The 23,166-nt window shown below is 48.5% G+C and overlaps 1 protein-coding gene across 2 annotated transcripts in view; it reads left to right on the top strand.

Annotated features, from left to right (window-relative positions):
* LDB3 (LIM domain binding 3) overlaps positions 1-23,024 on the top strand; it is a 60,045-nt gene extending 37,021 nt beyond the window's left edge. For both annotated transcript variants that reach the window (XM_055538055.1, XM_055538056.1), the window contains 6 exons: positions 2,415-2,557; positions 7,761-8,202; positions 9,915-10,095; positions 10,688-10,808; positions 15,720-15,835; positions 20,219-23,024. In XM_055538055.1, the coding sequence (XP_055394030.1) occupies positions 2,415-2,557; positions 7,761-8,202; positions 9,915-10,095; positions 10,688-10,808; positions 15,720-15,835; positions 20,219-20,308 (1,093 nt within the window). In that variant the 3' untranslated portion in view covers positions 20,309-23,024. The remainder of the gene's footprint in view (positions 1-2,414; positions 2,558-7,760; positions 8,203-9,914; positions 10,096-10,687; positions 10,809-15,719; positions 15,836-20,218) is intronic.
* The last annotated feature ends 142 nt before the right edge of the window (positions 23,025-23,166 follow it).

Genomic DNA, 23,166 nt, shown 5'->3' on the forward strand with positions numbered 1-23,166 from the left:
TGCCCTCATGGATACTCAGCAAAGGCAAGGCAAGGGAGGTGTTGAAAAGGATGAGGGGAGGTGTGGGGAGGCAGAGGGGGAGGCTGGACAGGTCATTCTGGAGCAGCCAGGCAGTGTAACAGGCCGGGCAGACCCAGCTCTTTCTGGGCTGTGTGGAGCTGCCAAGTTGGTGTTTGGAGTCAGAGCCAGCTTTCCCAGTCTTTAGGGTTTTGCTGAAAGGGGCACCTTTTCAGCAGGTCAGGGTGCATGGTTCCCTGCTTCAGCCTGAAGCCAGGGTGAAGGATGGGCAGAGTGGCCTGTGCACCCCGCTTCTACCCCCTGGCTTCACAGTGACCTAGGTAATGCTGAGGCCAGCCTCTCCCCAACCCAACTCAAGTATCAAGGGTGAGCCTGGCCCAGACTTCCAGGGTCCTCATATCCCAGCTTCCTGGGGGCACTTAGTAGGCTGCTTCCCTTCTGCACACCAGAGTCTCTTTAAGTAAGGGCCTTGCTCCCCACACAAAGAAGAAACTTTGAGGGGGATAAGACATGCCCCTACCATCTAGTGAGAAGATGCCACCCCAGTTTGAGGGGAAGGCTTTAGATGCCTGGGTCCCATGGACAGTCTAGCCCCAGCCCTGCTCAAAGGCAGGCTTCAGCACCACGTTCCAGGCCTCCTTGTCCAGGGGGCCGTGGGACCCCCTCAACAGAGCAAACCCTCCCTCCACTTTGTCTTTGTGAAGCCTGGGTGGAGAGTGGAGAAAGCCATGGAGGGCTGCCAGCATCAGGCTGGAGCAGAGGGGGCGAGGGGACCTCACTCTGGGCCCAGCTCTCTGCCCTCCTTGTTACATGGGCTGGAGTGGTGCCAGAGGGAGCCCGTGGGAGGCAAATGGACACCCCACATGGCCTCAGAATTCTTGCTGGATATCTTGAGCCTCTGCTTGCTCCCCCAGCGCCAATCTCTGACAGATCACCTGTGGCTCCTGGATGCTGGGAAAGCATCCTCCGCTGCTGGGAGAGTCTGACTAAGACCAGCTGACCCTTCATCTTCTTCTACCACAGTGGAAGCTGGGCACCACTTGGGCATGGCCTTTTCCTCTTCCACTGAGGCTCCTACTCCATGGGTCTTAACAGGGATATATCACAGAAGGGCAGCCCCAGAGAGGGCAGACAGTGGTCTCACTCAACCAGAAACATGACAACTTGGCAGGACAAGCCCCCAGGTCTGGCACATTGGCTCTCTGAGATGCATTCTAGCTAATTGTCTGGGGCAGCACCCAGACCCTTCTGGATCCATTTAGGAGCTTGGTGGTAGATTCTAAGCTCAGGGCAACCCCCTCCCAGAGTCCCGGAGAGGATGGTAGTCCCTTATCCTATGACTCTGCCCAGCAGAGATGGGCAGGCCCTGGGCCCATGAGAGGGAAGGAAGACAGGAAGCAGGAGGCAGTGTATTTCCAGGGGCTCATTTCTCCACACCCCTGTCCATGTCCCATTTTCCCTGGGTGTGGGTCATGTCATCCCCATTAGTGCCTGAAAGATGCAGAGACCAACCAGGGACGTGTTCTGTAAGGTATTTGTTAGTTTTAAAATGAAGAAAAGATGAGGGATTTCCCAGGCAAATGAAATTGGGAAACACTGAATCAGACAACACTGAACAGGCTGCTTAGCTGCAGGAGCTCTTGGAGTCTTTAGTTCTCTAAGAGGAGAGGCCAAGCACAGCATCTCCTGAGGGCAATGAACTGGTACACTATTTTTTTCCATCTCTTTGGTCCCAGGGTCCCTGGGTCATAAGTGGAACCCTGCTTTGGGCCTCTTGGTAGCTAACGCAGTGGGAAGAGGGCAGCATAAATTCTATACAGAAGAAGAGCCTCTGTGTATGTTGGGGGCTGGGGGCTTCTCCTGACCTCCCCTCCTTGGAGCCTGAGACTTTGCTGCTCCTTCCACAACAATAAAAGGGGGAGGGGGAGGAAGCCAGGTGGTCTGAGGCTGTGAGGTGCCCCAAAGGTTGGGAAGTAGGTTTGACTGTCTCCATCTTTCCTCTTTCCTGCCTCGACCTCCTTCCCTGCCCAGCTTCCCACCCCCATCCCTCCGTCTCTCCACAAGGGGTGAAGGGTTTTCCATCATCCTCTGGTCTGACTGGTCCTCTCCTCCCTCTGCTAAGGTCGTAGCTCCAGCAATGGGCTGTAATTTTCACAGTGTCTCTGCTGCTCTCACCAGACTCACCAAGACTTAGCACCCAAAGAGCAGCTTCCTCCCTCTAAGACCTCCTGGTCTTTTCTTCACAGCCTCTGGCAGCTCCCCAGGCACGTCTTTGTCAGGTTTCCTCCTTACAGAGCCTCTTTAAAGATGTGGGAGCCAGCCTGCCGTGGCTTCAGGCTCCAGGGCCTGGCTGGGGTTGTCCTTCTGGCTGCTAACTCTTCCCCACTTGGTTCCAGGCCCCAGGCCTCCACCTACAGTCCTGCTGCGGCCACCTCTCCAGCACCCGCTGCCCATACATACAGCGAGGCCCCAGCTGCCCCTGCACCCAAGCCCCGGGTTGTCACCACCGCCAGCATCCGGCCTTCTGTCTACCAGCCAGGTGAGAGGCAGAGTGGGGAGGGAGGCTGTCTAGCCTGGGCGTGGGCTCCAGGGGTCAGCTCTAAAGCCACATCCCCCAGAAGGATGGTGGTTAATGACCTTCATCCTCCCTTCTCCCAATTATGGGCCAGAATCCTACGGAAGCTGTCTCTGGCACTGCAGAGACAGATGGGCAGTATCAGGCAGTGATGGAGCCTCCTAGATCTCAAGACATTTCCTGCTTGGGGAGTTGCAGGCTCCAAGTGAGCAAGAGAGGGTTTAGGGCGGAAGGTCTTGTTCCTCCAGGAGCCTGGGTCTGATTCAAGCCAGTGGATGCGGAGCTGTAACAAAAGTGCCACGGGCTTTGGACAGACCTGCTGCATAATGTGATGCTGGGCAAGCTGCTCACCTGTCTGGTCTTTGGTTTCTTCAGCTTGGACAGGCTAACGAGCCATGGAAAGCACATGTGACGGGTGGGAGAGGGACCCACACGGGGTCTGCCAGTGGCTGGCTTCACTGGCTCTGTTCTATCGCTTTGGTCCCCATTCTCATCACTGCACAGCCAAGGGCTCAGCCTATGTCCTCCCTTTTCCTAGGCAAAGTTGGGCCTCTCCCCAGAGCTCCAGGGCAGTTCTCGGGCTGGCTTAGGTATCTCCTCCGGCATGCTCAGTGAACTTGAGAAAATGAGACAGGGACTGAGACAGGAAGAGCCTTGTTTGGGGTGTTGACTTGATGTGTAGGGCAGAGGAGCCATGATCAGCCATCTGTTTCATAAAACTTACTCTGAGCAGGGTCGAGTGTGGGTGGAAGTGGGTTTAGCATCAGACTCCTTTGCCAGGTCCTGCTCTGCTATCCACGGTAAAGTACTCCATCTCCCCAGCCTGTATTTCCTCGTTTAAAAAACAGGCATGTTGTGTACACCTGATGCTCTGGGGATGAGAAGGAAGCACCCAGGACAGTGCTTGGTACACAACAGGTGCCCTGCTCTGTCTCTTCAGAAGCGAGAACACAAGAGTTCTGAGATTAAAAGTCCATAGTATTAGGGAGCAATTTACAGCCGGCTGCAAGGGTGAAAAGTCTCGGATGGAGCTGGAGGAAGCAGTTGCTCGGCAGCGATGGGGAGCACAGGAGGGAGGGTGATAAGGAGTTCGGAGCACCTCCTGCGAAAGGAGGTGAGGCTCTGTCGGGGCGCAAGGTGGCCATTTCCGCCCTGGCCCGGGCTCCCCTCCCAGGTGGGTCCTTAAGGGCATCTTCCGGGGCGGGCCCTGGGCTTCGGCGCCCCCGCCCGGGGCGCCGGCTCTCTTCCGCAGGCCCGCCAGGGGGCGGCACGGCACCAGTGGCGCGCGCCGCCCGGCTCGTCCGGCGCGCCCCCTCCTCCTTCCGGGACTGGAGCCCGGGCGGGCGAGACGTGCCGGAGCCCTGGAGCTGCGGGCCTCTGCCGCGTTCCCAGGCGGAGCAGACGTTAACTCATTCCTGCCCGGCGGGGAAGGAAGCAGCCAGGCGGGCTCGCGCCGGAGCCGGCCTGCCTCCGCCCCCTCTCCTGAGGGTGGAGTCCCCGAGAGGCTGGCAGGCGGCCCGGCGAGATACCGGGAACCTGGGCCCGGGGCCTCTCCCCATCTCGCCTCTGCCGACCGCGGCCCTGGGGAGGGCGGAGAGCCTGTGTGTAGCCCAAGCCGCAGCTCCTCACGAAGGCTCCTCCGGGCCGACCGTGGCGTTCGCAACCCGGATCCTATCGCTGGCGCCGAGACCGGGCGGCCGCTCCCTGGAGCACCTGGGGCCCGGGAGGGGACCATGGGCGGAGGGGCCCCCCTCACGGGCCGAGGGAAGCCACGTCGGCCCGCGGGCCGGGTGGGGGCCAGGCGCTCGCGGGAGCCGGGCCCGACCTGGAGTGAGTCAGAAATCACCTTGTTTAATTACACATTCCCGAGCCGCCGAGTGCGATAGGGGCCTTTTGAACTTGCCAATTAGAGATGAAATATCACCTTCTAATTTCGACGGGCTTCATTCCATCAAGCAGAAATAGCAACAGCCTCGGGCTCGGAGATGGGATATCAAGTCTCTCTCCTGGCACGTCGGGGATGGCAGGGGCAGCCAGGCTGAAGGGCGCAGAGGGAAGAGAACTGTGAAGCAGCTGCTCCCTGCGCCCCGATCCTCACTGGGTACCTGATAGTGGAGGGAGGCTGCTGGCCTGCGCCGGGAAGAAGGGAACGGCCTTAGATCGTAGAGGGGAGGAGGGTGCCGGGGGACTCTTGAGCAAGGAATCAGCCCACCGTGCCCAGATGCCAGCTTGCCTCTGAGCTGCTGAGACCTTCGTGTTCTTGGGGTTTAGAAAAGGAGTGAATCATGGAGACTGGAAGGCCTTCCAGATGAGGGAAGAGCAAGTCTGCCTGGCAGAGGCAATAGGGTTAGTATTGCTAGAGAGACGTTGGAAGTGGGCTAGGGCCAGATTTGGAAGGGGCGTGCTAAAGCCTGTTTTTCTGCCTGGGGAGTGGTTAAACAGGGATCTGGGGTTGAGTCCTGCAGCCTGAGCGCCTGTTTCAGCTCGGTGTTGCATAAGCTCTCCAAGCCTCAATTCCTCTTCTGTAAAACGGACTAGAGACTATTATCTGCTTCATTGGATTGCAGCAAGTATTACATGAAATAATGCACATAAAGGCCCTGGCATGTGAAAGTAGGCAGTACTTGGTAACTGTTGTCCCGATTAGGATGGCACTATCTGGTAACAATACATTTTCCAGTAGCTACATTTTTTAAAACGTGTATATTCAATTAAAAATAAATTTACAAAAAAGTATATGGAAGCAGGTGAAATTAATTTTAATATATTTTATTTAACTCAGTATTTTCAAAGTATCACTTTAATCAATATAATCAATCAGTATAAAATTATTAGTGAGATATTCTACCTTCTTGTACTAAGTCTTTAAAAGTTGGTGTGTATTTTATTTCTGTAGTATGTCTCAGTTTGGACTAGCTGCATATCAAGTGCTTAATGGCCACATTAGGACTATGTACTAGATAACACAGTATTAGGATTAGGTCACATCTCCCATCCTCTAAATCCTACAGTCTCCCTGGGCTGGGGTCCTTCAGGTGAAGTCACGATCAAGCTGTGAGATGAGCTGACAGGTCATCTGGACCATGAGACCCAGGAGTCACTCACCTCACCATCCCCACTAACATTTAGTGACACATACACAGTGCCAGGTGCTAGGTGCCAGGTACTAGGTGCCAGGTGCTAGGTGCCAGGTGCTAGGTGCCAGGTACTAGGTGCCAGGTACTAGGTGCCAGGTACTAGGCTCAGCCTTTACAGTTCTTATTTCCCTTAATCCTCCTAATAAGGCACTAAGAATTATTATTGCCATTTTTAGACGAGGAAATTCAGGCCTAGAGATGTTAAGGAACTTGCCCAAGGACACACAGCCAGGATGTAGTGGAGCGAGGACCTGAGCCCAGGGCTCTGGTTGACTGTGCTGCATTGCCAGGCCATGGCGGCTCCTCCAGGCTGACAGGTGCTCCTATCAACAGCGTACACTCACATCTTCTGGAAACCAGGCTCGTGTTTTTTCACAGAGTCAGCTTGGGGTGAGAGAAAGAATGGTTTTGGAGACTCACTCTACCGCTTACTAGCTCTGTCTGAGCCTCAGTGACCTCAGCGATAAAGAGGACTACCCAGTTGACTTGTTACGTGCCTAGCCTATCCTCTTAGTAAGTGGGAAGAAGATTCCTTAAGGAGAAACTTTTACCTTTGGAAGCCAGCCTCACTCCCAGGATGGCTCTAGGGCAGGGCTGTGGAGGGTTGTATCCCTTCTGCTTTCAATAACACAGGCCTGGTCCCTACCCATTCCCAGCAATAGGGTTTCCATGTCACCCAGTTCTGAAGGGCCAATCATCTGGGAGCAGGAGGTACAGGGTTGGAGCAGCAGGTTAATCCAGGGGAACCAGGTGGGGAGAGACCAGAGGCCAGGCCAGGAACTTTAGCCCTGAGAATGACCTTCCTTTCCAGGCTGGAGCCTGCTGAGGGCTGCCTTCGCACCTATCAGCATAGTCCATTTCACCAGGCCAGACGCAGGGATGGGGAGGGAGGCTGCCCTGACACACTTCCTGGGGTAGAAGGAATAAAGCCTCTTTCCAGAGGAGCAAAGTGTGAGCTGAGGTGAGGCATCCGGAACCTCCCTCCCTAGGAGTGAAGGCTGGCTAAACCAGGTGTGCCAGGCTAGCTGGGTCTGCCCTTGCTAGTTTCACAATGAGAGGCAGCAGAACTTAGAAACCTGGGTTTTGAGGCCCAGACCTCGGAGGGCTTTGGGTGAGCAGTTGCTCTGCTCCTCTGTGTTGCTGCCCTAAAAGGGTTTTCAGCTCTCAGTGAGCTGGAGGAGAGGGTTCCAGAAGCAGGGCAGGGAATTTTCCTTCTGCCTGGAAGGTAACCTCTAACAGACACTCGGACACACTCTCAGTTTCCATCAAAGCGAGGCAGGGGAGCTTGGGTCCCCCAGAGGCAACCACAGGCCGAGGAAGCAGCTAGACCTGGGCCGTGTCACTTCAGCATCTCTGTCTAGCCTTCCTCTGAATGATGTCTTCAAGACCCACCACCCCATTTCAAACCAAAATGGACCTGCCCCCTTACACATCAAGCCAAGCTGTTCAAACAAACAAACAAACAAAACACGATTGCAACTAAACCTGAAATCTAAACTCGAAAACCTAACTGTCCAGTCATCTGCTTTGTCTCAAAGGCTGGACTAGGTCCAGGTTCAGCAAACGTATACGACTGAGGCATTTCAGATGTCAAATCACTGGTCAGAGTGCAAACAAGAGCATCTTCCAGTCAAGGCCAGAATGACCCACTCTCACCCTCTCCAGCCCAGGGGACCCAGATACCAGCCTTGCCCGCGCCCCCTGCCCCCACTCACTGTCTCCGGCAGGCTCCTGGCAGCCAGGGCCTGGCTGAGCCCCACCCCACACAGCTGCGGATATTTATAGTTCTATCCCTTCCCAGCCCTGTCCAAGCTCCCCAGGGCTCTGCTCCATGGCTCTTTATCTCCCTTGGCTCCTTGCTGCAAATTCAAATCAAGGCCATGAAGAAGCTCGGGACGCATCTCTGTAAAAACAGGAATTGTGCCGCTCTAATATTAAAGTTGTCTTGTACAGTTCTCTGGCTGGGGGTGAGGGGAGCTGGGAGAAATGAATTCCTGACACATTTTTCTTTGGATATTTTTGGCTTGCAGTGCCTGCGTCTACCTACAGCCCATCCCCGGGGGCCAATTACAGTCCAACCCCCTACACGCCCTCCCCTGCCCCTGCCTACACCCCGTCCCCTACCCCTGCATACACCCCTTCCCCTGCTCCCACCTATTCCCCCTCCCCAGCACCAGCCTACACCCCCTCGCCAGCCCCAAGCTATAATCCTACACCCTACAGCGGGGGCCCTGCGGAGTCTGCCAGCCGTCCCCCATGGGTGACAGACGACAGCTTCTCTCAGAAGTTTGCCCCTGGCAAGAGCACCACCACTGTGAGCAAGCAGAGTCTGCCCCGAGGCGCCCCTGCCTACACCCCGCCGCCACCAGCTCCCCAGGTGTCCCCCCTTGCCAGGGGTACGGTGCAGAGGGCCGAGCGCTTCCCAGCCAGCAGCCGGACTCCGCTCTGTGGCCACTGTAACACCATCATCCGGTAAGGTCAGGTCCCACTGCGCCCCTGCGCTGGGGTGCTGGCAGGGGAAGGGGATGGGAGGAGGCAGGTGCAGGGAGAAAGCTGCGTGCAGGGCAGCCTCAGGTCCCGCTTGCTAGCTGTCTCTGGTCTAACCCTCTCTGAGCTTTAGCTTCTCTGCCTGTGTGACACCCACTTCCCCAGGGAGTTGTGAGGATTCCATGAGGTAAGTGGGTAAAGCTCCAGTATGGTGCTTGGGCCAGCACCACCCCCTTGGGCTAAGGCTGGGTTCTGAGAATTGCAAGTCTGGTTGGTAGGTTTATTAGGCCTGTTGCAAGCTGGCTGACAGGGCTGGTTTTGACCCAGCTTTCCTTTGGGGCTGCTTCTGGGTCTATTCAGTCAGGCCTGTGCTGCTTAGGGTTTTGGTGGCCATCTGCCACACTGAAAGGAAAACAAGTCATTTCATACTTAGAAGCCAAGGATCATGGGTGATACTTTTTGAATATAACATGTTTATAGTATATGCATTTGTGTGGGGGGGAGGATGAACTTATGTATATGAAAAGTATACTTTTATTTAAAAATAAAGTATCATTAGAAAAAATATGGGGCTTCCCAGGTGGCTCAGTGGTAAAGAACCCATTTGCCAAAGCACAGGGTAAAGAACCTTCCTGCCAATGCAGGAGATATGGGTTCAGTCCCTGGGTCAGGAAGAACCCCTGGAGAAAGAAATGGCAACCCACTTCAGTATTCTTGCTTGGGAAATCCCATGGACAGAGGAGCCTGGCAGGCTACATTCCATGGGGTCACAAAAGAGTTGGACACAACTTAGTTGACCAAACAACAACAGAAAGAATATACTCATTAGAGAATACTTAGAAAATTCAGAAACATTAAAATTAAAATATAAAGCATTTCTTTAGTCTCACTGTTCTGAGACTGATCTAGATCCAGGTTTGTGTCCTGGGTCTAGCATAATAGCCCTATGGCCTTGAGCAACTTACTTAACATCTGTACCTCAGTTTTCTTATCTAAAAATGGGTATCATGATAGTACCTGCTTCATAGAGTTGTTGTGAGAGTTAAACACACTGCTGCTGCTAAGTTGCGTCAGTCGTGTCCGACTCTGTGCAACCCCGTAGACGGCAGCCCACCAGGCTCCTCCGTCCCTGGGATTCCCCAGGCAAGAACACTGGAATGGGTTGCCATTTCCTTCTCCATTGCGTGAAAGTGAAAAGTGAAAGTGAAGTCGCTCAGTCGCATCCGACTCGTAGCAACCCCATGGACTGCAGCCTACAAGGCTCCTCCATCCATGGGATTTTCCAGGCAAGAGTACTGGAGTGGGGTGCCATTGCCTTCTCCTTAAACACACTAATAAATGCAAATTTCTTCTTGAATGGTGCCTAGCAGAGAGTAAGCATTTAATAAATGTTAGCCATGGGCACCGTCATCATGGGTCTTCTTCCTACAAGTATTCAACTGAAGGATATCCCATAATACACTTACTGGGCCCCCTAGTCGTGGATGTTTGAGTCGCCTCCCCATTACTCTTTTTTGTAAGTGATGCAACCTCATCTTTTTTCATGGAGCTTTATCTGAATTTCCTGTTATTTCATTACAACAGTCACAAAAGTCAGGGTTATCAGGGTCCAAGTGTGAATATTGTTGGGAGTTTTTGAAATACCTGGTCATAAGCTTTTGGGGCTACTTAGGAGATACTGTTCTCTGCTTTCCCAGGGGCCCCTTTCTGGTAGCCATGGGCCGTTCCTGGCATCCAGAAGAGTTCAACTGTGCCTACTGCAAGACCTCCCTGGCAGATGTGTGCTTTGTGGAGGAGCAGAACAACGTTTACTGTGAGCGGTGTTATGAGCAGTTCTTTGCCCCCGTCTGTGCCAAGTGTAACACCAAAATCATGGGGGTAAGTGGGCAGCATTCTTCTCCTCGGACCCTTGTCTGTTTTCCAGCCAGTCTCTCCTCCTTCCCAAAGTTGTGGGGTCCCCTTTGGAAGCCAAGCAGTTGCTGTGCTAACAGAGCAAGAAGAGCTCCATTTCTATCCTGGAAGGGCATTGGTTTGGCACCAGGGAACTAGGGAACGAATGAACTTGAAATGAGAGATGATTGTATCCCTGGGCCACATAGCTTGAAGTGGCTTGCGGAGCTTTTGAAAAGCAAGTCACCTCACCATGTACCTCTGTGTGGCTTTGACATTCGATGCCCCTTTGGTAAAATGACAGTAACAAGCAGCCTCCCTCCCAAGTTTAATGGGAGGGGAAGCATCACAGTTTATATGAGCACACACAGAACCTGGCACCCAGCATGCACTGCGCGAGTAGGAGCCCCTCGTCTGCCACCCCTGACCTTCCTCCATGTGTCTGAGGCCCGCTCCCTGGGCTGCCTGTCCCGCTCCCTGATGGGACATTCTTGCAGTGACTGAGGCCTGGTGTGGACGTCAAGCCTGCCTCCTTCTCTCTGCTGACCTTTCTGTCCTGAACTGAGGCTCTTTTCCCCAGGAAGTGATGCATGCCTTGAGGCAGACGTGGCATACCACCTGCTTCGTCTGTGCAGCCTGCAAGAAGCCCTTCGGGAACAGCCTCTTCCACATGGAAGACGGGGAGCCCTACTGTGAGAAAGGTAGGACCTCTGTGCCAAGGGGAGGCCCCACAGTCTGGAAGAAGGGGGTTAGGAGTTCCCTTTCACAGACATTCAGTCTCTGCTACCTTCCCTGTGCCAAATATGTGGACCCAAGTCGGCATCTTGTGACCATTTAGGAAAGCTTTCAGATGGTTTTGATCTGGAGACCACGAGGCCTGGTCTGAAAAGGCTTTGGCTCTGGCCTTTGTTCCAGGGTCCACCTCAGGCTGGTTTTGTAACCCTGAATGAGTTACTAAAATTCTCTGAGCCTCACTTTCCCCATCTGCCAAAGGGGAAGATCAACACCGGCCTCATAGAGTTGTGGTGAGGATTAAACTCGGAGAAAGTATGAAATTTGTTAAGTACCAAGCATGTGCAAGTCCCCTCCCAGCTCCTGTGATATTTACCAGACTTGGGTGTTCTTTCAGGGTCCTGCCATGTGCTCTCTGAATTCAGAGTTTCTCTAATCCCCCCCAATACTGTATCTTATCTTAAAACTTGGAGTCAGGTATGGTAAACTCTGAAGACGAAGCATTCTGTTAGAGTTGGGCGTCCTGGTTAACTAGCTATTTGCTCACTCACTGACACTTACACACTCATTTATTCATAGCCTGTCTGTCTCAGGTGAGGATTTGAGGCAGGTTCCAACAAAGGTAGCATAAACGTGAAAGTTAAGACAATAGAACTTGAGCAGATCAGCACCAAGCAGGCGAGGGAGAAAGAAACATGCTGATTATGACGAATAACAGAGCTTCAGTGACTGGGCAGCAAAATTGAGGGCAAAAAAGGCAACACAGTGAGTTAGTTTACTTTAAAACCAGAAAGGAGAAAACATTTCCTCAAGGGGAAAAGCAAAACAAAATAAAACATTTTTCCTCCCTTTGACAATAAATTGTAAAAGAAAGTTCTTGGTTTCTGAGGTCCTGGTGAATTCCCTTTCCAGCCCTAAGATTCATTGTATGACTTTAAATGTCACTCCGTCATTCTGGCCTCAGTTTCCATATCAGTGAAAGGAAGAAGGTAGCGCCTGTCTTTTCCCTTCTTACATGGAAATGATGATGGTCGGTAGTTAGTAAAAGTGCTGTGATACCAGAACTTCCCTGGTGGTCCAGTGAATAAGACTCTGCTTCCATTGCAGGGGGCACGGGTTCAGTCCCTGGTCTGGGAACTAAGGTCCCACATGCTGTGGTACCAGTACAAATTGCTATTTTTAGTCAACTAAAAACATGATAGCTTTCATAATGTGTGATAAGCCACAGTTTATGTCTGAGGCTTGTGAAAGAATAATAGATCTATACTCTTCCTACTGCTCTTCTCCCTAGCAATCCCCCAAAAAAGATTTTCAAAAATGATATTTTGAGTAAAAAGGGTCTTAAGGTGTTAAGAAAAGACTGCAAGGAAGCAGATTTAGTTTCAACCCCAGGCACCCTGAGAGACCCTGACTGAAGTCCCTTAGGGGTCACTTCCAGGCAGTGTGATGATGGATAAGACGCTTACCCTTTCTGAGTCTCTTCCTTCCTCACCTAACTCTCAGAGGCTGTTGTGAGGATTAGCTGAGATAGTGGGCACAGAGTTCTTGACAGAACACCTGCCCATGGTGAGTGGGCAACTGACATCGTCCCTCTAATGGTTTTGGGAGACCCACAGCTCTCCAAGGAGCACAGTTTGAAACCTGGCCTTTAAGAAGTGGGAGTCACTGTGATGTTTTAAAGTGAAGAAGTAACATAATCTGACTTTTATTCTAGCAAGAGCATTAGAAATTTAGTATGCTTGTTGAATGTGATAAAGAGTGACACTCGTATGAACAAAGGAAAGAAAGGAGAGCAGATGACTCAACAGTGCAGTAAAGTCAAGCCTGGTTGGTTAACCTACCCTTGAGATAAAATATCAGAGTCAGCCTTGAGGAAGGTCCCCAGTATAATACCACAGGATATTGTGTTTGGTTCTGACCTTGTCATTTTTTTATTATTATAGGGAAATATGAGGGAACGTCCCTGGCGTCCAGTGGTTACAACTCTGCACTTCTTAAGCAGAGGGCACAGGTTCCACCCCTAGTTGGGGAACTAAGATCCTACATGCCACATTGGCTGTGAGACCAATAAACAAATAATTAATTAACAATGTATTAGAGTCAGACCTGTGATATCAAATTCTAAAACAAAGTGGCAGTTCTCCAGATAGTACAAAGATGAGTTTAAAACAAAACAAAGCAAAATTAATCAGTAGACAGGACTAGACATTCCAGAAATAAATTCAAGCCCTTGCAAGAGCTTGTGCTGTGCTGTACTTAGTTGCTCAGTCGTGTCCAACTCTTTGCAACTGCATGGACTGTAGCCCAAAGGCTCCTCTGTCCACGGGGATTCTCCAGGCAAGAATATTGGAGTGGGTTGCCATTTCCTTCTCTAGGGGATTTTCCAGCCCAGGTTGGAAATCAGATCCAACCAGGGATCAAACCTGGGTCTCCTGCATTGTAGGCAGATTCTTTACCATCTGAGCCACCAGGGAAGCAAGAGCTTAATCTGGGAGGAGGGGGGGGGGCGGCGAGGGGCGGGGGGGGAACAGGCTGCACAACAGCAAAAGGAACCAAATTTAACAAGGCTGTTTGAAACATCTTTGTCCGTTCATCATTTCACCATCAAACGTGTGCCAGTCGCTATGAAGGGTGCTAAGCATAGAGAAGAGGGTCGCTGCCCTGAAGAACCTCAAGCAGACCCATCGACGCCTGATATGCTGGCATGCAAACGGACCATTAAGAAACAGTGAAAAGATGGGTGGGTGATGAATGAATGGGGAGGGAGAGAAGTCCAGGAGAAGCCCTCAGGAAGGCTGTCTCATCTCCCTTGGGTGGGAGAGGAATGAGGTCTTCCTAGAAGGAAGGCTGCCCGAAGAATTGCAGAGATTCAGGTAGACAAAGTGGGGAGGGATTTCTGAGTGCAGGACCTGGTTCATAAAGAGGCACGAAGATGGAGGAAAGAATCCAGGGCATCTGGAGACCAGCTGGGCAGAATGAAAGAGAACTCATAAGTGGGGTGCAGGGCTTTCTCTCAAGTGGAGGCAGGTTGGCCTATAGTCCTGCTTCTCATCACACACTAGTAAGTTCCTGCAGAGCACAGAGTGAACCATAAACTTGCCATAACTCTCTTAAGTAAGCAGAATGATGTTTTCCTACCTGGTGAGGCAATCGATTTTTGCCTACTAAAGAAATTCAGTATTCTGTCAGAAACAAGATTGATGGCTTACAATGTATGTAAGAGTATTTGCATGACAAAGTATAATTAAACCCCAAAGAGGAAACCATACATTGGAAAAAATATGCAAGAGATATAACTTATCAAAGCTTCATGGCAAATAGATAACTGGAAATAGCGTGAAGTCAAGGAGATGGGGTGACCTTTGTGGCTCCTGACCACTTGCGTGATGGAACTGCTACAGCCAGGTTCATCGTCTTTAAAATGAAAACAATAGTTGATTGCAGAGCTACTGTGAAGATTAAACAGGAAACATAAAAGAGCACTCGGACTAGCACATAGTGGGTACTCAAATCATGTTCCCTTCCCTCCTTTTATCATCTTAAAGGCATTCAAAATGAAAGCCAACATTATTGGTGCCTAGCACTTCACATACTTTTTTATATTTAATCTGTAGTTATTCACATTATATAGATGAAAAAGTTGAAGCACTAAGAAGTTAGGTGACTTGCCCCGGATTTGAACAATTCCTGTATAGAGGTGGGATTTGAGCCCAGGTCTTTCTTTCTTTGGAATCCAAGTTCATGGCCCCCACTACATGCTGACTCTCAGTAGTGGTCTCAGACAGTGACCAGGCACACTTTCCACGAGGAGATCAGAGCAGAAAATTGCTATAAGAAAAAGCCAACTGTGGCAGAGCTGGAAAGACAAGTCCACTTATAGGGGGATAAAGGCTTTGTAAAAGGCATCAAGATTTTCTAGAAGAATCTGGAAGAGTTCTACTGTGAGTGCATTGGGAGTGCTGCTCGTGACCCAGCCAGGACACTTTGTGGCGGAGAAGCTCGGGACCTGGCCTGCTGTCTCACCCATGTGGCTCTGGCTACAGCCTTTACCTCTTTGAGCCTCAGTTTCCTCACCCAAAGAAACAAAACAAAAGTAATCTTGCAAAGATTAAGTTCATTCATTGATTTATCTTTTTTTTCCCAAATCATTGATTTATTGTTTCATTCATTCACTCATTCATTTGACATACATGTGTTGGGTACCAACTTGTGTGCCAGGCACTGTGCTGGGAGTACAAAGAAAACTAATACATAGACCTTGACATTGAGATACTAGCAAATAAGACCATCTATGTGAGGATTCCTGGTAAACTGTAAAGCATTACATAAAGAATATTTGATATTATTATCCTCTTGGCTGGGGGAGGGGAATTACTTCTGACAAAGTAAATCAAATCCTGTTTCTTGTAGTGAAAATTTATTATCAACACAGATACCTCATGACTGAAGAATAATCAAGCAAAGAACATTCCATAACTCCAAAAAAATGTTCAAGGCTCTCATTTCTCCAAAATAAGCATAGTTGCTGGGAAATAGGATTGCTTTTTCTTCTAGGGAATTGGTCTCTTTGGGCCATGAGAGGTGACAGAGGCAGAGAAAATCGCCCTGCAGAAAGTGAATGACAGTTCCAGAAAGTGTTTGCAAATCAAACCAGCACAGGGTGGTGACTAGCCTGAATCTGCACAACCCCAGTGCAAATTATTGGAAAAGGAAAAAACCAATCACGTAACTGAGAATTTTGTGTGCCAGATGACAAGTAACCAGTTGGGTTTCATCACTGCCTCAAGCTCAGTGATCTGGGGGGTGGTTCTGGTATTGGGTTGGTGTGGCTGGGAGGGGCATCCCTCCCAGCCTAGTCCTTACTCTGCCTTTCATTTCAGACTACGTCAATCTGTTCAGCACCAAGTGTCACGGCTGTGACTTCCCCGTGGAGGCCGGTGACAAGTTTATCGAAGCCCTGGGCCACACCTGGCATGACACCTGCTTCATTTGTGCGGTATGTTTTTAGCCTGGTGTTCTGACTTTCTGAGAAGGGATTGGAGCGACCAGCTGGGGCCAGATGACAAACCCTCCACATACCTTTCGACTGTTATTCTAATATTCTATCTTCTTTAAAAGCTGGCAGATACCATGATGCCTTGATAGGTCGCAGTTGAGCCAAGCTTTATTACTAATAATGATTTATAAACCGACATGGCGTTGTTACTCTCCACTTCTTTAAGGACGGAGGAGTGTCTCAGGATGTGGCACACCAGCAGCTGGCCTCAACAGCAGTGCCCTCAATAAGTGTGAGGATCAAACAATGTTTGGATTTAATAGAGGCAGATGACTTCTCATGGTTATAAGCTGTTTAAGATACAACGACGTGATTCAAGGGTTTTCCCCCAAATGTTCACCATGAACATTAGATCAGAGCTTATTGATTAATCCTATCAAAAGCTGAGGTAAGATTTCTTTTGACTGAACCTTTAGAAGGCAGGACTAAATATAATTTCATTTTCCTACATGGTCCTGTTCTTGATATGCAGTTGCCAGGAGATAAGTCCTAGATTAAGTATTAACCACGTGCAGTTTGTCTCTGCTGAATAGCCAGGTCATTTTTACCATGAGACTGACATTTTCTTTACAAGGGCTTTGGTTTAGGAAAGGGATATGACAGTGAACATGCCGACACTTAGGCTCCACGTTAGAGTTAGAAAATAGTTGTCCCTGATAAAACTCCGTAATATGAGTTTGTAATTGAGTAAACTTTATTTGGGAAAGTTAATGTGCTACTAGGGCTATTTTTCTTTTTTTTACCAGAGCTGCTGAAGATAAATTTTAGGAATATATGAAAGATCTATATAGTTTAAACTTGAATACTTTTTATAGAGTTATGACATAGAGCAACCCCAGTCATAAAGCGCACTGCAGTTCACTTCAGCTTTTACACTGCATGTCTGTATCCCCTCCCATTTGTGGGGTGTGTTGTATTCACTCCGTATATTAGTTTGCTAAGGCTACCATAACAAAATGCCACAATATGAACAGCTTAAGCAACAGAAGCCCTTATTCGCTCCCAGTCCTGAGGGCTAGAAGCCCAGATCCAAGGTGTCAGCAGGGCCCTGCCTCCTCGAGCTCCTGGTGCTCACCCGCAGTGCTCGGTGTTTCTTGCGTTGTGGTTATGTCGCTCCAGTCTCGACCTCCATCACCACGTGGTTGCCTTCCTTCTGGTGTCTGTGTCTTCACGTGACAGTCCCCTCTGTACAGGTGTCTGTCTCTATGTCCTCATCTCCTCTTCCTATAAGGAACTGGTCATATTGGATTAAGGGCCCAACCTACTCCATATGACATCATCTTAACCTCCATCTTAATTAAATCTGCAAAGACCCTATTTCCCTATAAAGTCACTGTTTTCCCTGTTCTGGGTAGGCTGGAGGTACTCAGGGTTGGGACTTGAACATGTGAATTTAGTGGTGGGGGACAATTCAGTCCATAGCACTCTGATTTTCCAGCCCTTTGAACACCTCTAATCACCTTTTAGGGTCTTTTAATTACATCAGGACCTCCCTTCAAAAAGGGACAAAGCCATATAAATATACTGGCTTTGGGGTTGTCCCCTGCAGAGCCACAGCTCAGCAAGCACAGTACAGGGCTCTCTTACCTTACCTTCAAGCCATAGCTTGTCTAATCCTAAGATGCTGCCTGTAAATCTGGTTACCCAACTTCTAGAAAGATCTAAGAGACTTGGAGGAGGTTCAGGGAAGACAGTGGCACAGAAGGCTTGTTCTCTAAGGGCAGGCTGATGAGCAGTCTGTGTCACGTGCAGAGGAAATCACACAAAGGTGAGCGTGTGTCTGCTCCCTCGAGCCTTCTGTGTTTGTCTGAGAATCATGATATGGTGCAAGTCCCAGAGAGAGATCAGAAGAAGCCGTAAAGCTGGGGGTTGCTCAGTCTGAGATTACAAATAAGTTCCAGTCTGGTATGAAAGACCCACAGCACTGCCCACAGGATCTACTCAAAGAAACCAGGCAACTCCTGTCCTCTGGAGAATTATCACAGAGAACCATTATGCCTTCCCCCAAACTAGCTCACGGTAGCACTCAGTGCCCCATGAAGCTGTCTGTATCTAAGGGGAACATGGTTTAAATTTTTGGAAAGCAATATTTTGATTGGAAACCTTTCAGGGATTTTTGGGTCCTCTTTCCATCACTTTATATTTCCAAATCACTTTTAATGAGTGTATATTTTCCTGTAACTTGAAAAAGAATTAGTAAGAAAGGAAGATCAGGACTAGCTCTCCTAGCTGACATGGGCTTAGTGAGCTACCCTGATACAAGTCTGTAAACCCAGAACAATTTCAAGTAGACATAGTCCCTTTCTGCTGTGAGGTATGGGGAAAATGAGCTTAGAAGTGGAGTCTTGCAGACCTGGATGTGGATTCCTAGGTTGTACAACTTAACAAGGTCTGTGACTTGAGTAAGATACTTGGCCTTTCTGAGCCTTAACTTTCAATTGTGGAACAGAGAAGAGTCATACCTATCCCATAAAGTTCTGTGAAAATCAAATGAGATGGTGCATACAGAGTGTCTGGTATCATATTTGACCACATTAACAAATACTACTGGTCTCCGTCCTTTCTGCTGTGTTTCCATCTTTAAGCTCCACTCACATGTTGTCATCAAGGGGGTATATAATTTTGCCTTTTTTTCATGTAATATTTTCCTGCATATACTCTGCCATATTTGATTTACATTTCATGGGGGCATTTCATTGGGAAAATGCACCATAAAAATTAACTTAATCATCATCCCCTTGAGAGAAATGTTCGTGGCCACCTGGCTTATAGTTGAGCGTATGTTGCTTTCTTGTTCTGTGCAATAGTTGCTGCAAGCTGAAATTATCCAGAGTGGTGTTCCTGGGGTACAGGGCAGGCACCTCTTTGTGGCTTCTCTTCAGTGTTGCCACATCCCTTGCCAAAGGCTGAGCTGCTTCACATTCCCTAAACAGTGACAAGTAGGCCTGATCTCTTTTGATATTGCTGACTTTTGACTGATCACTTTTTTTTTCTTTCTGGCTTTAGTCACATGGGCTAAAGGTGACGAGCTTTTGAGGCTTTTTGTTTTGTTTATTTTACTAGGTTAAGAGGTATCTCATAGAGGTTTTAATTTATTTTTCCTTTAATTATTAGTGAGGATCATTTTTCTGACATTTTATAATTCTTTAAATATTAATCACCTCTGTGGATATCATCAATTGATCATCTTAATTGTTGTTGTTCAGTCACTAAGTTGTGTCCAACTCTTTGCAAGCCCATGGACTGCAGCATGCCAGGCTTCCCTGTCCTTCACTGTCTCCCAGAGTTTGCTCACACTCATGTCCATTGAGTTGGTGATGCCATCCGACCATCTCCTCCTCTGTTGCCCCCTTCTGCTGCCCTGAATCTTTCTCAGCATCAGGGTCTTTTCCAGTGAGTCAGCGCTTTGCATCAGATGGTCAAAGTATTGGAGCTTCAGCTTCAGTATCAGTCCTTCCAATGGATATTCAGGGTTGATTTCCTTTAGGATTGACTGGTTTGGTCTCCTTTGGTTGCCTCAGATGGTAAAGAATCTCCCTGCAATGCAGGAGACCTGGGTTCGATCCCTGGGTTGGAAAGATTCCCCTGGAGAAGGGAATGGCTACCCACTCCAGTATTCTTGCCTGGAGAATCCCATGAACAGAGGAGTCTGGTGGGCTACAGTCCATGGGGTCGCAGAGAGTGGGACACAATTGAGCGACTAAGCAAACACACACAACATTGATCACCTTTATTGTGTATATATTCTGTATTCCATTAATTTAATTTAATTTAACTTGAGTTTATTCCACGTTCCTCTTTGGAAGTCTTTACTTTAATAATAGTTCAACCCATCTATACCGCTTTGGGCTTCCCTGATATCTCAGTTGGTAAAGAATCTGCCTGCATTGCAGGAGACCCCGGTTCAATTCCTAGGTTGGGAAGATCTGCTGGCGAAGGGATAGGCTACCCACTCCAGTATTCTTGGGCTTCCTTTATGGCTCAGCTAGTAAACAATCCGCCTGCAATGCGGGAGACCTGGGTTCCATCCCTGGGTTGGGAAGATCACCTGGAGAAGGCGAAGGCTACCCACTCTAGTATTCTGGCCTGGGGAATTCCATGGACTGTATAGTCAATGGGGTCACAAAGAGTCAGACACGACTGAGTGTAAATGCTGTGCATATACTGCTTTAGCTGTAAAGCATTTGTCGTGAGGAGAAGCTGGCTGTTGCCTTTTCCCCCGTCTCTCTGTGACTGTGCTTTGTCTTAAAAGGATGGCTGAAATCTTTGCTCATGTCCCCCTCTCTCCTGGACTGTTTCATGCCTATCTGTTTTCTGTCTCAGGTCTGCCACGTGAATCTGGAGGGGCAGCCATTCTACTCCAAGAAGGACAAACCCCTGTGCAAGAAGCATGCACACGCCATCAACGTGTAGGGAGCCCAGGGCATCTGATATGGACGGGCAGGGAGCTGCTCCTGCTGCTGGCAACAAAGGATTGAAGGAGGCTGATGTTTCTTTTTTGGGGGGAAAGGAGAAGACAGGAAGCAACTGAGCCCTTTTGAAGTATAATTTTAGTCGTTTCTTCTGCACACAGATCGTGTATTTGCATAGTTCAGACTAGAAGCCAAATGAAGATTCCTGAACCAAGCTAGTAATTAATCCAAGACTGGAACTGTACTTCAAACGTTGAGGACAGAATTCCAAGAACTCAAAAGTGAAAAAGAAAAAGTCACTTTCCCAAAGCGATACACTTCCCTGGGGTCACCAGAGCAGGGACAGAGCTCAGAGCAGTTGTGGAGAATCTGAAGCTTTCTGTGGAGTTCTTTAGAGCTCCTCTAACAAACAAAATGAAGTGCCAAACAGTTCTCACTGCAGGGTATTTTTAGAGCCATAGCTGAGAGCTTGTTAGCTAAGACCGATTGGGCCTTCCTCACCAAAAAAGGAAGTGTTATTCCGTTCCTCGCGTCATGGTGCTACCTCGGCGCATCAGACTTCAGACCTTGCACAGGCTTGAACATTCTCATGGGAGCCCAGACATTGGAGGGGCGTCTTCTGGGAGCCTCTGGGCAAGCGACAGGGCTTCGGGAAAGGATCGGGCTCACGCTGCAGACAGCTGAGGGAAAGAAGGGCTCTTCTGCCACCTTCTTTTAGCCTGAAACAGCCAGTGTCCCCAGAAAGCTTAGCTTCTTTTTGACTTGTGGTGGGCAAGTGGAATTGGGTTATTTTCCAGTTTTGCTTTGCTGTGTGTGAGAGGAGATTGCACAATAACCCTGGGCTGTATTTGGCCCCTGTTTGGCTTTATGAGGTTCATTAGCGTGAATGTCTAGTCTTGTGCATGCGTTTCACTCCCAGTCCTGTGAGTGCTCACCACTGAGGTCCTCTTCAACATCCCTTTCCTCAACAGGCTTAATGAGCTGCGGAAAAGAAGAGAGAGACAGTGTTGGAAACAGGATGGCAGAATAGGCTGAGGACGTGCCCAAACTCCCGGTGGGAAAGAGAAACCTTGCTTTCTGCCAGCCTGAGTAAGAACACACGAGCTGGCAGGACCTCCCACTGCAGAGCTGCTCCATCCTTCTCGTAACTTCCTTTAAATGCAGCACACTGATAGTATACAATTGTGCTGCCTGCTGGAAGGGAAAGATGGCCTGATATAGACGCATCTGCCATTTTGGCTAGTATTTTGAAAAAAGTATGAGCTGAGTTGACCTAGCAATTGTTTAAGCATTTATTGAAATAGACTTGGATCTTCAAACTTCTTTAAAGTATTAGTGATAGTTTGAGTTAAGTAAGCATTTTAAAGCTGTTTGGTGATAAAGAGAGAAACTTAGTTTTTGAGGTTGGAAGTGGTTATCGTCTCTTTCCCTTTTAGGAAGCGCTGTTATGCTCACTGAACCTGGCATCAAAGGAGGCGGTTTGAGTGGATGTTTCTCACTTGAGCACAATATTTAGGCCATCTTCCAATCACCGCTACCCTTTCCTCACTCCTGTTTTGGATTTTCTCTTTGCACGTTTGAAATGTTTTATGAGAATGCATTAGACTACTTTTTCTTCTGAGAACTGAGGCTTCCAGGGGACTGCCTTTCTACCTGAGGGAGAAAGAAGCAGCTAGATTTGTGTCTAACAGAAGGCCCGTGTTTTTTTTTTTCCAAGAGTGAAGCCACTAACGTCCCCCAGGGAACACCAGGAGGGACATAAATGTGCTCCTACCACAGGGCCCTTCTTTAGTTTTGGTGCAGGGAGAAAGTGAATATGAAGCACCAGGCAGAGTAACATCTGCAGGGAGTGCCTGGAGATTTTTCAGGAGTTGCAAGCAAGCATTCTGTTATTTTTGGAAAGTTCAAATACACAGGGACAAGGAGGTTGCTGACTGTACAGAAAGCCTCTAGGCAGATTTTCTTAAAAAAAAAAAACAATAAAAAACTATTAAATTATCAAGGACTGGTCTCAAGGAAAGGGAATAAAGTTCCCTAGAGTTTTTTCCCCAAAAATATCATTTAAAAGATTTTACACATACACACACACAAGTGTGGCCATTAAAAAGCATATGATCATCAAAAAGAAAAGTGAAATCTCAAAGGTGAGCTTCATCATAGTCATTTATTGAAGCAGTTTTTCTACATTTCACAGCTAATGTATATTCTGAGGGACTCTTAGTTACCAAAACCCAGAATCAACAACAAAAACATTTTAAAGGTAGCAGGAAAAGGAGGTGATTTTTAATATGGTTCCCTCAGTGTTTTTAAGTTTGGCATAGTGTTGGGTTAAGGTTGTAGCTACTTCCAGTTAACATCATGGATGTCCTACAACACCGAACACAAGTTTTAATAGTTCATGGTGAGGAGTACACGTTGGATCTACAGTTCTTCTCTCCTCATTGTTGACATTTATTTAACATTTATAAACATTAACTTTTTGCAACTGAGTGACTTATGTCTGCAGTGTTTTTTGTTAGGAATCTAGCTTTTATAATGTTAACTTTTCAACCTAAGTACTCTTGCTTTGGGATTTTTAATTTTAACATTTCAGAAATGGAATATAGTGTGGTAAAAAGTGTGCACAAAAATGTTTTGCATGTTTTTTTGTTTTTTTGTTTTTGGCCTGCGTGAATTCTTTTTAGCAAAATAAAACCCCAAACGGATGTGCAAATACAGATTTTTCTGTGTAAAGTTTTTTCATGTGATAACCAAAAGTAGGTTACTTCTCTATGACTGCAAATATAAGTTTGAGAGAAAACAAAATGCCCTAAGGAGAAAAAACAAATAACTCACTTGGTCTTTTGATTGTGTGGTCCA

The sequence above is a fragment of the Bubalus kerabau genome, chromosome 1 (genome assembly GCF_029407905.1).
Source record: "Bubalus kerabau isolate K-KA32 ecotype Philippines breed swamp buffalo chromosome 1, PCC_UOA_SB_1v2, whole genome shotgun sequence".
NCBI lineage: Eukaryota > Metazoa > Chordata > Mammalia > Artiodactyla > Bovidae > Bubalus > Bubalus kerabau.